At 42.3% G+C, this 16,229-nt stretch overlaps 1 protein-coding gene across 10 annotated transcripts in view; it reads right to left on the minus strand.

The window, feature by feature from the left end:
* LOC144613796 (uncharacterized) overlaps positions 1-16,229 on the minus strand; it is a 97,063-nt gene that overhangs the window by 8,388 nt on the left and 72,446 nt on the right. For 8 of the 10 annotated variants that reach the window (XM_078435181.2, XM_078435178.2, XM_078435180.2 and 5 more), the window contains one exon: positions 2,144-2,268. The exons of 1 other annotated variant lie outside the window; for it this stretch is intronic. In XM_078435181.2, coding sequence (XP_078291307.2) covers positions 2,144-2,268 — 125 coding nt within the window. Of the gene's footprint in view, positions 1-1,417; positions 1,496-2,143; positions 2,269-16,229 lie in introns of those variants that run through there. One more of the 10 variants, XR_013551210.2, reaches the window with a different exon arrangement.

Here is a 16,229-nt window from a genome sequence, read left to right on the forward strand (position 1 = left end):
CATATTTCTGTGTCTCTTTTTTACAGTGGCCAGTCCAGTGGTTGTGAAGCAGTATCTCACTGTAATTTTGATTTGTATTTCTCTAATGATTAGTGATGTTGAACATCTTTTCATGTGCTTATTAGCCATTTGTATGTCTTCTTTGTTGGAGAAGTGTCTGTTCAAGTCCTTCGCCCATTTTTGAATTAGGTGGTTTGGTTTTTGTTTTTATTGAATTTCAGGCATTCTCTGCTCTTCCGAAATTATATTTAACTAAAACGAAGCATTTATATGAGCTTCTGGATGGTCACCTTCTTGGTTCACTTACCTCTGGTTCATCTTTGCATTACCCCAGAGCTGTAGCTCAGTACTGTCATATGGCAGAAACCCAAGACATTTGTTGGCTGGCTAGACATCTGGATGCAGATGAACCCTTTTAGGAAATAGAAGATAAGGTTACAAAAGTAATTTGGGTTTCAACGTGAGGATGTATCGGTTTGATGGGAAATGGAAAGTAGGATAGTCTTTGAGCACGAGCGGAATTTAGAAAAGCTGATGTGACCCTGGTGTGCAGGAGGAATTGGAGGCAGAGATCCTGGAGGCAACAGACACAGCTAGAGAGTCCTAGTGCCTGTGAAGGTGATCAGGGCTGGAATCAGACTGGGAGCAGCAGGAGTGTGACAATCGTAATAATAGTACCTAGTTCTTTACAGTTACCATGGCTTTTCACACCACTATTTCGTTTGCCCCTTCAATAATCCTGCTAGGCAAATATTATCACCTTCTATAGAATTGCAAATTGATTCTCAGAAAGTGTGAATGATTTTCCCAGGAATTAAAGGCTAGGTCAGCATCAGATCCCCAGGCAATGCTGTTTCTCATCCACCAGTACCACCAGACTACACATCAGAGGCACAGGATAAACTTCCAAACAATAAGATGTCTAGGCCCCAGCCCCAGATATTCTGACTTAATCGGTCTTCAGTGTGGACTAGGTGAGGGAGTTCCTGAAAGCTACCCAGAGATTCTAACCTGCAGCGAGGCTGAGAACCTCTGGAGAGGGAAGGGGAGGCAGAGGTGATGAGATCCAATGACGAACTGCAGAAAAATACCAATGGCATGACAAGGTCTTCAGCCCAAGGGACTGTCCTTCCCAAGAACCTCATCTCACCAAGTGCAGAATTCGATGCACGCAGCTGCATTCACGGTTAGAATCAATGGAAAATGGCTGCTTATGACGGGATCTCAAATAGTCATCCACAGACGGTAACAGGCAAGTGTAGCACACGTGTTGGGGCAAGGGGATGGATAACTCTAAGGGTAGCAATACAGACCTTGCTTCCTCTGCATTGTCCCACAGACTTCCATTCAATGGCATTAAATTGCATCCTTGGAAATGCTCCACAAGAGACTTCTCCTTTGGATTCCCACAACTTTCCCCACTTAGTGGTCTCTGGGAAAACAACCAGTAGCAGTGCCATTCTTGAGGTTTAAGGTGGTCAGTTACGGAGGATGGCTGGAGGGGAAGATGAATTTAGGAGCCAAAACTATTTGGGATACTGCTGGCATATCCAGGTGGAAAAGATCAGCAAGCATTTGGAGGTGAGAGACTGAATCATTCAGGTTAGGTCTGGGCTAGATTTTAAGGCAAACCAGGTAGAAACTGGTTAAAACTTAGGTGTGAATGAGATCACCAAGGAATTCCATAAAGAAAGAGAAGAGGTGCGAGGGGCAAATGACCGCCCTTAGTGGTTTAGGCAAGAAAAAGGATCCACACAGGTGTTTCACTGTGTCAGCCCACCTTACCTGCCTCATCGCCCACTAGTCCTTATTTGCACATAGATTGCAGATCGTGGAGATTGTCTCTTGCCCTGAACATGACCTTCACTTTTCTATCTCCTTGTCCTTTCTCCTGAAATGTTTCTTCTCTCTCCTCCATATGCACATACATGCTCAGTTCTCTACAAGACCAGTTCCAAATGCCATGCCCCTCCTTTGGAGGCTTTTACTATCCTCCCATGGGGACATGACCCCTCTTTCTTTCTTTTAACCCTCATTGCACATCTTTGTAAAGCTCTTGTGCACTCTAACGGTTACCTATTGCTGTGTAACACATTACCCCCAAACTCAGAAGCTTCCCCCAAAATCAAGTATTATCTCTCACCCTTCCTGGGGATCAGGAATCCAGGAGTGGCTGAGCGAGGTGGTTCTGGCTCTGGATCTTTCACGTGGTTGTAAGGTGTCAGCTGGGGCTGAGAAAGGGTGAGGTAGTGCCCAGAAAAATTTTATCTGTAACACAGATAAGAATTGTCTGCCAAGGCAGGGGATTGAGAGTCCATAAAAAAGGGTAGCAGTGTCTCCATAAGTAGGCGGAGAGGACACAGCACCCCCCACCTTGGATAGAGGACCTGACAGCTACAAATAATCGGCCAAGCTTCTTTTTCTCCTTCTCTGGGTCACTAGAAAAAGCTTTCTGTGGTATCCACCTTCCAGCTTCATGGAGACTGATCTTGCTCTCCACTCTGGCATGCTCAACACCAGAGATGCTCAAAGTGCCAGGTTCCGCCCTCCCACTCTTTCTTTGCTGGTAAAGGCAAAAGAAGGGAAGATGTAATAGAAGCTCTGGTCTGAGAAGCCATTACTCTGCCTTTGTTCTCCACTCTTCCCAACCAGCCTCGGGATGACGCTGACTTCTACCGAGCCAAGTCAGAGAATCTTGATGAGAGTTTCGAAATTCAAATCCAGCACAAGCTCTTCAACATCAGAGATCTCATCTGCTCACACCTCTACACCTTCCTCAGGGTGTGTCCTCCAGGAAGGTTTAACAGTTTGCATTTTAAGAAAGAAAAGAGGGGTGGGACGCCTGGGTGGCTCAGTCGGTTACGCGTCCGACTTCGGCTCAGGTCAGGATTTCACAGTTTGTGGGTTTGAGCCCCGCGTCGGGCTCTGTGCTGACAGCTCGGAGCCTGGAACCTGCTTTGGATTCTGTGTCTCCCTCTCTCTCTGCTCCTCCCCCACTTATGCTGTCTCACTCTGTCTCTCAAAAATAAAATAAAACATTTAAAAAAATTGTAAGAAAAAAAAGAAAGAAAAGGAGTGAGTAGTGAGGTACTGGAGTTGGTAAGAGTACCTGACTCCTTTTTTAGTTTTTTTATTTTTAAAAAATTTTTTTAATGTTTACTTATTTTTGAGACAGAGAGAGATAGAGCATGAGCAGGGGAGGGGCAGAGAGAGAGGGAGACACAGAATCCAAAGCAGGCTCCAGGCTCTGAGCTGTCAGCACAGAGCTCGACGCGGGGCTCGAACTCACGGACTGTGAGATCATGACCTGAGCTGAAGTCGGACACCCAACCGACTGAGCCACTCAGGCGCCCCTTGATTCCTTTTTTTAATTCAAATTTTATCTGGTTATTCTGATCTGTACTTTATTTAACCTCTTCTCAATTTATTTTTTTATTGACATAGTTTTATTTTATTTTTATTTTACTTAAATCCAAGTTAATCAATATACAGCTTAATAATGGTTTCAGGAGTAGAATTTAGTGATTCATCACTTACATATAACACCCTGTGCTCAACCCAACAAGTGCCCTCCTTAATGCCCATCACCCATCTAGCCCATCCCCCACTCACCTCCCCTCCAGCAACCCTCAGTTTGTTCTCTGGATTTCAGAGTCTCTTATTTTGCCTCCCTCTCTGTTTTTATAGTCTTTTCCCTATGTTCATCTATTTTGTATCTTAAATTCCACATAAGAATGAAATCATATGATATTTGTCTTTCTCTGACTTACTTTGCTTAGCATGATACATTCTACTTCTATCCATTTTGCTGCAAATAGCAAGATTTCATTCTTTTTGATTGTCGAGTAATATTCCATTGTGTGTGTGTGTGTGTGTGTGTGTGTGTGTGTACCACATCTTCTTTATCCACTCATCAGTCAATGTATATTTAGGCTCAATCCGTTATTTGGCTATTGGTGATAGTGCTGCTATAAATATTGGGGTGCATGTGCCCCTTCAAATCAGCACTTTGTATGCTTTGGATAAATACCTAGTAGTGCAATTGCTGGATCATAGGGTAGTTCTATTTCTAGCTTTTTGAGGAACCTCCATACTGTTCTTCAGAGTGGCTACACTAGTTTGCATTCCCACCAATAGTACAAAAGCGTTCCCCTTTCTCCGCATCGTCGCCAACATCTGTCGTTGCCTGAGTTGTTAATTTTAGCCATTCTGATGGGTGTGAGGTGGTATCTCACTGTGGTTTTGATTTGTATTTCCCTGATTATGAGTGATGTTGAGCATCTTTTCATGTGCCTGTTAGCCGTCTGGATGTCTTCTTTGGAAAAGTGTCTGTTCATGTCTTTTGCCCATTTCTTCACTTATTTTGTTTTTTGGGTATTGAGTTGGATAAGTTCTTTATAGATTTTGGATACAGTACCTGACTCTTCTAAACACTTATCAGTGCAGTGCAGGTGAGAGCCAGAACTACCTCGAAGACTAGCAGCATTGAAAAAAGTCTCTAAGGCTGGTAGAGACCTAAATGTATGTATATACCAATGAGGAAGATACTGTAGAGTTAAGAAAGAAATCTAGAATTAGGAAAGAATTATGTATTTGACTAATGTATATAGAAAGGTTGAATTAACAATTGTATTTGTTTAAGAATACTAGTTTACATGTATCCATGGAATACACACACACATGTGGACATGTACATGTATGTGTATATACATATATATATATATATATATATATATATATATATATATATGTATATATACACACACACAAATAGTTAAATATGTAGGAAGAAAAAAAGATAATGTCAATAAATTCCAGATAGCAAAAATATTATAGGTCACATTCTCTGTTATCAGTACAAATAAAAAAGTAATAGAAGTTTAAACAAAAACCACTCCACCATCTGACATCTAATACACATTCTATTATGGTACCATAAAAATACAAAGTATTTAGAAAAAACAGAAATTAGAACCACACATATTAAAACTTAAGGTATTTAGCCAAAATCGTGCCCCGAAACAAGTTTGACGTTTTAAAAGCTTTAACTGTTATTCGAGAAAGGTTGAAAAAAGAAAATCTAGTCATTTGAATGTGGAAGCTAGAAGAAGATCACAAGATAGCTAAAATAAAGAAAAGGAAGAAAATAATAGAGGTAAAAAACCCAAATTAATAAAATTAGAGATCGGTCAACAAATTCGAGAACTTTATGTGTGAGAAAAAATAAGCAAAGTAGTCCATATCTGAAAAGTTAAATGAAGAAAAAAATAAAAACAACAACACAAATTTAGAACAGGGGAAGTATGCGACAACAAATATGGAGGGGACTTTAAATAGATAAGCATAGACTTGCATATGCAATTCTCATACCGTATTCAAGTCTATGCTAATAAATTTCAAAATCTGGCAATTTTCTGAAAAAATGGAAATTTCCAAAATTGAAACTAGAAATACCATAATGTACTAGTAAAGCAATAACAAGGACTGTCAAAGAACTACTTCCTAATAAGGCTCCAGGACCAGATAGTTTACTAATAGATTCTTTCAAGTTCTCAAAGAAGGAAGATTCACATCCTCCATATTTGTTCCAGGGCACGTAAAAAAGGCAATTACCCCATTCATTTTGTGATCCTTCCCTTCATTTTCTTTTGCCCCTATATTTCACCATTTATTTATTTTATTGGTCTTTTACACTCAGTTAGCCTCATATTCTATCAAACTTGCAGCCTCACAAAAGTCGTTTCAAAAGTGTTTTTGCTTCTCAGGAGTTTTGAATAGGCTGTGACACAGGTTTATAGATGAGAAGAAAACAAGAAAATGTTTTTCTCATCCTTTTCAGAATCTGAACTTTCAATAATAAGTATCTACAATGTGGGTGACCTTATCCTGCGCTTTTTAACACAGGCAAATGGTTTGTGATTATTATCCTGTCTTTTTGTATTGTAATTTTAATACACAATTTTGGGGGGCTTAGTTTAGTTTAGTTGATGTCCTTCCCTCTTAAAAAATCTCTGCTCATACTCAAAGGTCGAGGCCAAAATCCTGATGTTGCAATTCTTATCTTTGCGATGACTTTATAACCATGAATGCTGTTCCTTACCAATATTTTTTTCTGAATATCAGCTGAATATTCAGGATCATCCCTCTGTAAACAAGTCGGAGTTATATGAGAAAATGAAGAAAACTGCTTGACTTTAGGAAGAAAGTTGCCATCATGCCTGGCCCAGTTGCTGGGAACTTGAACAACCTGGAAACCTAGGAAATATTTCCAATTTGCAGAACTGTATTCACCAATTTCAAGGGCAAAACTAACGAAAGGAAAGTTTTGCCACCATCCTTCTCTGTTGTGCTTCTTCCATGGGGGTAGGCGGGAGAAGTCCTTTCTCTCCCCATCCACGGTGATTTGAATCCTTCCAGGGGCGCCTGGATGGCTCAGTTGGGTAAGTGTCCGACTTTGGCTCAGGTCATGGTCTCACAGTTCGTGGGTGGGAGCCCTGCATCGGGCTCTCTGCTGTCAGCATGGAGCCTGCTTCAGATCCTCTGTCCCCCTCTGCCTCTGCCCCTCCCTTACTTGTGTTCTCTCTCTCTGTCTCTCTCAAAAATAAACTTAAAAAAAGATGAATCCTTCCAAAAGGGAAAGGACTCAGTTTTGCTGAAAGCTTTCATAGTTAATTCAATGCAATCAAAATCATTCATCTTTGAAGCTGTCAGCACCTGGAAGGCTGATAGGCATTCGCTCCCTTCCCTCTGCCTCCTTTGAATTTTGTTGTTACCCGGGAACTAACTGCATTAAAGTTAAAACACACACACACACACACACACACACTCTTGTAGTTTGATGAAAGGTACAACTTAACGTTTTGTTCCTTGGAGCCCAGAACAGTAACTAGTACCTAGTTTACACTTAATAAGTGTTATTTGAAACTAAATAAAATCAAATTGAATTGAACTCAGCTAAAATAGGGGTATAAAGACAAAGCTATGGGAGCAACAGAGGAGAGAAGTTTCTAATTCTGCCTGGGAGCATTAGAAAAAGTCCAAATAAAAATAACACAAAATGTGTTTGGAGGAGTCAAACACACCATTTTGACAATGCAATTTAATTGCATGGAGAAAACATTTGTTTAATTTTAATAATAAATGCTTACACATTTTTGCACAGCATTTTAATCTTTGAAACCCTTCCAGGCGCTAAATAATTGAATTTTCTAGATTACATTCTTCAAAAATCATCCACATTGATTTAATGTTCCCAGCAGAGTAGTTAAAGGAAAATGTACACAAATTAAAGCAGAGACAGCACAAACTCAGGACTCTTCTCCACATTATTTGGACCACCCACTACCCAAGAGGTGGTACCAACAGTAGACAGGTGGCCCTGATTCTGTCCGTGAGAAGTAGAAGCCACCCCTATCAGTGCAGACACCAATGTCACCTGATCATATGCACAAGGGAGATCAGCAAAGAAAACACCCAGATCCTCTGGGCCCTAGAAGGCAAAATAACAGCATCCAGAGATCCATACGGGCTATTCTTCTCAACACCCGCTTTCTACAGTCACCTCTTTCCTAGTAAACTGAAGAGCTTCTAGGAACAATGTTGCTGTTTAAAGATCTCTCTAACCATGTGAGGTGAGGTTTCTACCCTGGAATCCACATGTGCTGTGATGTAAGTGTCTGTAAACAGATGCTTGATGGGACCTTTCTTGTTGTCATAAGTCCATCTGCCGCCTATTTAAGAAAGACTAGAAATAAGAAAGAGTAATTAGAGAAAGTTACCAAATGAAAGAGGGAAAGCTTCCTTCCACTCCAGGCCAGAGATGGGACGGTACTGAAAGCCACCCCCGCCTCAACCCCCACCAGAGAGGCTGGGTTGTCCTCAAGAAAACACTGGGAGATGGAGCGCCTGGGTGGCTCAGTTGGTTGAGCGTCCGACTTCGGCTCAGTTCATGATCTCACAGCTCGTGAGTTCGAGCCCCACGTCGGGCTCTGTGCCGACAGCTCGGAGCCTGGAGCCTGCTTCAGATTCTGTGTCTCCCTCTCTCTCTCTGCCCCTAACCCACTCACATTCTGTCTCTGTCTCTGTCTCTCTCAAAAATAAATAAACATTAAAAAAAAAAAAAAAAAAAAAAGACACTAGGAGGGCAAAGAAACGAGGAAGAAGACCCATCCTTCCCTGCTGGGTCTCTGAGCCCAGAGGGTGAGGCTGAGAGTCCGGGAGGAAGAAGCTCTGGACTGAATGGGAGACTGAAGTTTTGATTTCGACGAGAAGAGACACTTTAACCCTTGAAAATGAGTCATAGCTACTTAAGTGAGATTATTCTTATAACTGAAAGCCACTCCTAAGCAATGAGATGTGTCCACTGGGCCATCATGGATCACGGAGCAGAGATCTGGCAAAACCATGAAAGGAAAAAGAAATGGCGCCATGTCCTGTTTGTATCCACTGAGATCGTTGCATTTAATAAACTAGTTACACAATCTTACAGTGTCACCTCATTTGTCCTAACACGGTCAAGGAAATACGCTATTACGTAGTTGATTCTGTTAGCAGTTGTAATGACCCGGCTGGCTTAACTACATGGTAATCCAAATAATGGTGCAAAAATCAAATCAAATAAACAGCCACACAAAAGGTTGACTGAATGGCCATGGAGAGCAGCAGCTTTAGACTTCTCTCCCTTTTGCCCCCATAACTCTCAATAAAACTGAATAATAAAATTCAGACCAAGCTGTCATTAAGATGACATTATGACTTGTCTGGATAATCAAAACCTGGCAGACAGTCAGTGTAATTGTGGTTTTAAACAAACACTTTTCCACTCAGAAACAGGTAAAGGGACTAGCCCCAATGATTAGTAAGGACCAAGTTTAGCTGGAGAAACAAATTTCAGCCCAGCCTTCAGAAGTCCCAGGCTTAAGCTACTTTTTAAAAGGTCAAAATGTTTACGTGATGACAACCCACACAGGTTATTGTGAAAACGGTCTCTTGATTTTGAATCACTGAGATGCCCAGTTCTCATCTGTCACCTGCAAGGAATCACTGTGAACTGCACTCATTTTCTCCTGTTAGCAGGGTCAGTCACAGCGACCAAAACAAAACGAAACACAACAACTGAACTGATCAGGAGATAGCTAAATGGATCAACCAATAAAATCTGCAATGCTTTGTAATTGCAGGATAATGACAGAATCTACAATAATAAAATGGCGCACAATTTGAATTTATAATCCCTACTTACTTCATAAAGCCCTAGCATTTTAGAGGCAAGATTATCTATTCACAAGGCTTCTGCCCAACTCCTGTAAGAGGATTCTATTATGGTTAAACTGGAGATAAAATGGGAGTTTTAATATGATCATAGGTCAGTGGTTTTTGAATTGTTAATGTATAAAAGACCCCAGAGGCATATGCTGAATATATAGTCCGTGAAAGACAAAATTAAATAAACAAAAAGCAATTTACAAGCTGGAAAACATTTTTTCATTCTCATGGAGCGTTATAACACATGTCCTCTAGCATCCAACTTAACAGGGCTGAGCTGACACCACAGAAAGGAGGCAAGTAAATTAATTTCGCTTCATAGGCCCAGCACTAGAAGAAAATGGTTTGTGGAAAAGCTTTTCAAAATTAAGAACATGAACCACAGGGGTAGACACATGATTCCCGAGGGGCATGGAAGTTCCTGAAAATGAGATTCATCCTAGTGATGCCACAAGATAATGAAGATGACATATATTTATTTATGTGTTTATTTACATTTGTTCTACCCTACCCACTTTCCGAAAGAATTGTAGCGAAGGAGAAAATCCTGGAGAACAAGGGAGATATTTTCAGTCTGGGTCAGCCAGTGCCTTGAACATAATCTGCAAGGCTGTCATACTAAGCAGGGTACCTATGAGGTGTCTTACACACAGCTTCCCCTTTTGCCCTTCAAGGAAGCCCTTGGCTTATAGCCCACGTCCTTATTTTGTCGACCCTTGGCTCCCGGTTGCTCATTTAGGCCACTGATTTCTCACCCTAAGATGCCTATCTGGTAACAGCTGTCCAGAGGAGAGAGCTGACCCTCCCCATCGGTGTCATTGCACACACACACTGGAAACTGGGAAGAGACACACACGTGCCTGCTTTGCAGCAGCCTAGCACCTGAGAAACTTTGTCCCAGCCACCCCTCTTGGGTAATGGTTTGAAAACAAGAGACACGGGTGGGTTTGGTTGCAAAACTTATCAGAAATGGTCACCGGAGGCTCTCAGAGTCCCTGATTCTCCAGCACTGACCGGGTATCTAGCAGATGCTAACTACCCTGAGTAGTTAGTATAAGACCACTCTCGCTTCAAATGCCAGTGCAAATGGGATGCCCAGGCTGCTCGCACTTCCTTCTGACTTGGCTATAAATTCTAGGGTTCCCATGCCCCCCTTTCGGTTTTGATGGTTACCTGGAACAACTCCCAGAATCTAGGAAAATGCTATACTTACTACTACAGTTTATTATAAAGGGTACAAATAAACAGCCAGATGAAGAGGTCCAGAGGGTGAGGTCCAGAGGAGCCCTGAGCACAGGAGCCTCTGTCTCCCTGGAGTTGGGGCACACCATCCCCCTGGCACATGGAGGGGTTCACCAACTTGGAAGATCCCGAGACTCCCTCATTTGGGGGTATGGATGGAGGTTTCATTATGGTGGCATGATTGAGTAAATCCTTGGCCGTTGGTGACTGAATTCAAACTCCAGCCCCTCTTCCCTCCTCAGAGTCAGGGAGTAGGGCTGAAAGTTCCAACCTTCTAATCATGGCCTGGTCTTTCCGGCCACCAACCCCCATCCTGAAGCTGTCTAGGGATTCTGCCAAAAGTCACCTCATTAGCAGAAACTCAGGTTGAGGAGTTAAGAGGAGCTCATTATAAATAACAAAAGATGCTCCTACCACCCCTATACCTCACGAAATTCCAAGGGTTTTAGGAGCTCTGTGCCAGGACCTGGGACAGAAGTAAAACATGTATTTCTTATCTAGCATTAAACCTCAAAGGGCTGTGAGATCCTCTAATCCAGACCAACTATCCCACAGTAAGATCAAATAAGGCCCATTTCCTTTTCACCTCCACAAACCCCCTGCGTATCTAGTGGAGATTTCAGTTTTGTTCCATCCACATTTCCTACAAGCCGATTCTGAGTGTTAGTCGCTGCCAGGGGCAGGAGAGTGAGCCCCGGAGCTCGTTCACCCCACTGGCTAACACTGAAGAGTGAGGTCCCTGCTCTATCCCATTCCATCCGTTAACTATCTTATGCAATAGGATCCATGTTACAGATGAGGACCCTGAGGGCCAGAGAAGTCAAGGAGGGCCAAGGTCATATGCTAGTAAGCTGTGGAAATGTCACTTAAGCTCTCAGGTCTGTCTAACTCCAGGGCTTGAGCTCTTCACTTGGTACCACTCTGCCTCGCAGCCACAGTGACGGCAGACTACTGCGGAAGAAACCACTGGATCAGGATTCAAGTAACCCGCAAGGATCACAAATAACAGGAATTGGGCATGTCTTCACAACTGATGCTTCCGACAGTGTGGCTCTGAGGGGGACATCTTTGGCTCCCATGAGTGGGCACTTTGAGTTACTGACGACATCATGGATGCAACCACACGCACACACAAGTTTAATGTAATCAAAATAAATTGTCTTAAAAACAAAAAAAAAAGTTTCCCTCAAAACAAAACCTCATTAATTCAGATGCCACTAATTCAAGGTCAGTGTTGTATTAATAGGAACCAGGCTGAATTTTACCTTTGCAAACACTTTCCTAATAAATCGGGAAATTAATTGCATTGTGGTGTGAGATTTATTATATTCATTATCAGGTTCCAGAGCACTATATTATTCTCAATTAAAGTTCTGCAATGCTATTTTGACAATTTTCATCATCATTATTATTTTCAATCCATACTTGCAAAACTTAATAGAAGGGTAAAATATAGTTCCTGGCGTATGTAATATATTGATATTAGAAATATTTATGCAGCTTGTATTTGTTTATTTTTACAAAATTTGCATAATCAATTTAGCAAGTTTATATTGTTTAATGCTTGTTTACAGAAAAATATATACTTCTGAGGTATATTCTATAGAATTTTTACAAAGAATGTGGTTCAGGCGGTTATTTCCTAGGTAATGATATCATTCATAATAAAAACTGCAAGACTTATAAGACTCCAGTAGCATTGGGATTTAGAAGTTATTTAACAGTAAATCTCTAGGGAGATCCCAAAGGTTCTTCCAAGCTATAAATATGTTCAATTGCTTCACATGTGTGAAACAAATCGTCTTCTTTATGGAGTATTTGCTAGACTAAAGGACCTTATCCCCCTTATTTCAGGTTCAAGTGAGATGTGAATGTGAAGGGCCATGGTCAAGCCAATGAATCACAAGGACATCTTTCTCTGCATGGAATGAACACAAACACATATGAAGTCCACTGTGTGGGCTTTCCTATCTGCTCCGCCCCTCCAAAAAAATCTGTGCGTCCTATCCTGGCTCTTAATATGTTCAAAACTTGCCAACAGTAGTGATCGAAACACAGATTGACCCTAAAGCAATCTACTGAAATGGAGGCAGGTTTTGCAAAAGTCAAAATCAAATTTATTATCAGTGGTTTTGAATGAAAAAAAAAGGGAATAAAGAACAAATTTTGGTGGGAAAGGGCCCTCATAGATTGAACGTAGCTGTCAAGGAGCTGCTCCTGGGGCACAGAGGAGGGGAGCACCATACGTGGGATCCCCGCTGGCCAATGGACTCACCCGCGAAGGCCACCCACCGCAGGACCCACTCGCGAGGCCGATGTCCTCCCTTCAGCTATCTCAGACCACCATTATAGAAGAACCTCAGGAATTCGGGTTTACCGGAATTTGGAATCTGACAGCCTTCATAAAACCATAAAACATTAAGACTGAGGGATGTGAGCGAGTACATTACCCAGTCTCCTCATCTCACGGGTGGTACAGATGAGGACACTGAGGACAAAAGATAGCTAAGTGACTTGTCCAAGGTTATGGGTTCCTGAAGAGAATCTTCTCCTCCCTGCCAAACTATGTTCATGGTCGCTATTGTGGGTTGAATTGTGTCCCCCCAAAAGATGTTTGAGCCTCAAGCCCCGGTAAGTGTGTGTGTGACCTTATTTGGAAATAGGGTCTTTGCAGATATAAGTAAGTTAAAATGAGGTCCCACTGGATTTGGGTGAGACTTAATCCAATGACTGATGTCCTTATAAGAGGAGGGAAATTTGGACACAGACATAATGGAAAGAAGGGAAGGAGGTGATGACAGAGGCAGAGGTTGAAGCAATCTAGCTGCCAGCCGAGAAGAGCCAATAGTTGTGAGAAGCCAGGAGAAGCTGAAAGAGGCAAGGAAGGGTCCTTCCCCACAGCCTTCAGAGGGAGCACGGCCCTGCCAGCACCTTGATCTTGGATTTCTGTTCTCCAGAACAGAGAAACGATGAATTTCTATTGTTAAAGCCACCCACTTTGTGATAACTTGTTAGAGCAGTCCTAGGAAACGAATCCAGTAACGTTCACGTAGAACAGCATCAAAACCCGTTGCATACAAAGATCGTTTACAGCGGCGTAAATCTCCAGTGAAGATTCACAACTAACCACAAACACATATCCCAAAAAGCTTATTTATTAGGCACTTGCCATTTTTTTTCTTTTTTAAAGTTTATTTATCTTGAGAGAGAGAGAGAGAGAGAGAATCCCAAGGAGGCTCTGAGCTGTCGGCACAGAGCCCAATGTGGGGCTCGAACTCACGAACCACAAGACCATGCATGACCTGAGCTGAAGTCGGATGCTTAACCGACTGAGCCACCCAGGCGCCCTGAGCATCTGCCCTTTTCTTAAGTGTCATACTTTACTTCATATCATCTTTATAACAACACAATGATGTATGATTCACCCATTTTAAGGATGAACAAATAAAAGCCTGGAGAAATTTAAGGAACTTGCACAGAGTCAGTCTGCTAGTAAATGCTGAAGTTGGAAATCAAACCTGGCAATGTGCACCTCAAAGCCCATGCACTTACCACTACCTCAGGCCAGCTGCATATGGCAGGTCAGCCTGCACACTGAGTGTACCAGAGTTGTGCAAGATGGCAGCCCTGCCCTGGGCCATGGGGTTGCAATCGCTGCAAACAAGTTGTCTGAGAGGAATGGCCAGACATGCCCAAGTTGTTTAATGGGCCAGTAAAAACAGCAATCCGATTCTAACAGTTCACCTCCTTACCAAGAATTCCTCCATATCCACGCCACCATGTCCATTCATTCTTTCCCATAATAAACGTAGGCTACATACCTTCATCTGCCAGCCGCTCCCTTGGGTGCATCGGTGGCCACTCAGAGAATGAAACATTAGCTTTGCCCTGACTGAGCTCGCAGGGAAGTTGTGGCCGAAGTTAAAAAGACTAGTTCTTGCCTGAAAGAGCGCCAGAAAACCTCCCTGTGTTTTGCAGATGCTAGTACTTCGGTGAATTTAGGATTTTCCTCTACGCATTAAAAAGGTAGCTCAGAAGAGCCACAGCAGTAGAGCACTGATTGGACCCTTTGAATTTCTTCTCACTCACCCAGAGGCAGGGGAATGAAAGTTCAGAAACAGGAGACTGAAGCAGAGGAGCACATTTCCCAAGCACGCTCCAAGGACAAGAAAATGAATTTGGTTTCGTGCTCTTCACAGCTAGAGTTTGGGGGCAAATGAGTGATTTTTAAGCCACAAGAAAGGCATGAAAGCAGCACAAGCAAGGACATAGGAGGCATGAATTTAAGGAGTAAAGAGAGCTATCAGACGAGTGCAGCCATAGCCCAGTGTGTGCGTGTGTGTGTGTGTGTGTGTGTGTGTGTGTGTGTGTGTGCGTGTTTACCCGCACCCAGGTACATATGCACAGACATACACACACAGTGGGTTGTAGGGACAGTGTTGGTTGGTGATGCAGGCAAGGTAGATGGGTGCAGCTGAGCTCAGGTGTTTACCAAAGGGGCGCCTGGGTGGCTCAGTGGGTTAAGCGTCCAACTGCAGCTCAGATCATGATTTCATGATTCACAGGTTCAGGCCCTGCATCCGGTTCTGTGCTGACAGCTCGGAGCCTGGAGCCTGCTTTGGATTCTGTGTCTCCCTCCATATCTGCCCCTCCCCTGCTCACACTGTGTGTGTGTGTGTGTGTGTGTGTGTGTGTGTGTGTGTGTGTGTCTCAAAAATAAATAAACATTAAAAAAATTTTAAGCTTTATTTTTAAATGTGATCTTTCTCCTCTTCTGCAGTCATGACTAAGAGCCTGGCCTGAATAGAGAAGCTGCACAACTTTCAATGTCAAAGTTTTTTTTTTCCAATTTTAAAGTTCTAATAACAAAACGAAGATCTCTCTTACTGCGAATTTTTTTACAGATTCAGAATCATTCCCTATACACATCTATGTTACAAACTGCCACAGAAGCTAATTTTGTCTAGCTCAAAGATTAGCTCTAGACCAGAGGTTGGTAGACATCTTCTACGAAGGGCCAATGAGCCAATTTTTTTTTTACGTTTTGCAGGCCTTACGGTCTCTGTCATACCAACTCTGAAGTTACAGCGTGAAAGCAGCCATATACTATATGAAATAAGTGAATATGGCTGTTTCAATAAAATTTTATTTACAAATGAGGCAGGAGCAAATTTGGTCTATGCACAATAGTTTGCCAATTCCTGCTATAGCCACATAACCTTATCCCTGTTCAGTCAAGGAATGTTTAACCCACTTTTGTAACTGGCCAATTTTCATTGTCTTATTATTCAGTTTTCTCCTCAGGTTGATCATTCAGATTAATATTTCATACATATTTATATAAGCACTGACTTTCTTCATCCCTGGGGCAGCATCATATAGATTAGAAATCATTCAAAAGAAGTTTTACCATCTCACTTTCTTTGTTATCAGTAACTCTCTTATAGAGTCCCTTTAGTTTACGTGATCTTTGTAGAAAGTGTGGCTAGGCATCCAAAATGATGTCCCTCTAAGGGGACAAGGTCATAGAGAGATAGCAGAGGGTCTTGCCAGCCTTGACTTTGTATTTTAAGATTTTATTAAAAGCATGCCTGGGAGGGGCGCCTGGCTGGCTCAGTCAGTAGAGCATGTGACTCTTGATCTCGGGGTTGTGAGTTCGAGTCTCACATTGGGTGTATGTATGTATTGCTTAAAAATAAGAAAAATAGGGGCACCTGGGTGGC

The sequence above is a fragment of the Panthera onca genome, chromosome D3 (genome assembly GCF_046562875.1).
Source record: "Panthera onca isolate mPanOnc1 chromosome D3, mPanOnc1 haplotype 2, whole genome shotgun sequence".
Taxonomy (NCBI): Eukaryota; Metazoa; Chordata; class Mammalia; order Carnivora; family Felidae; genus Panthera; species Panthera onca.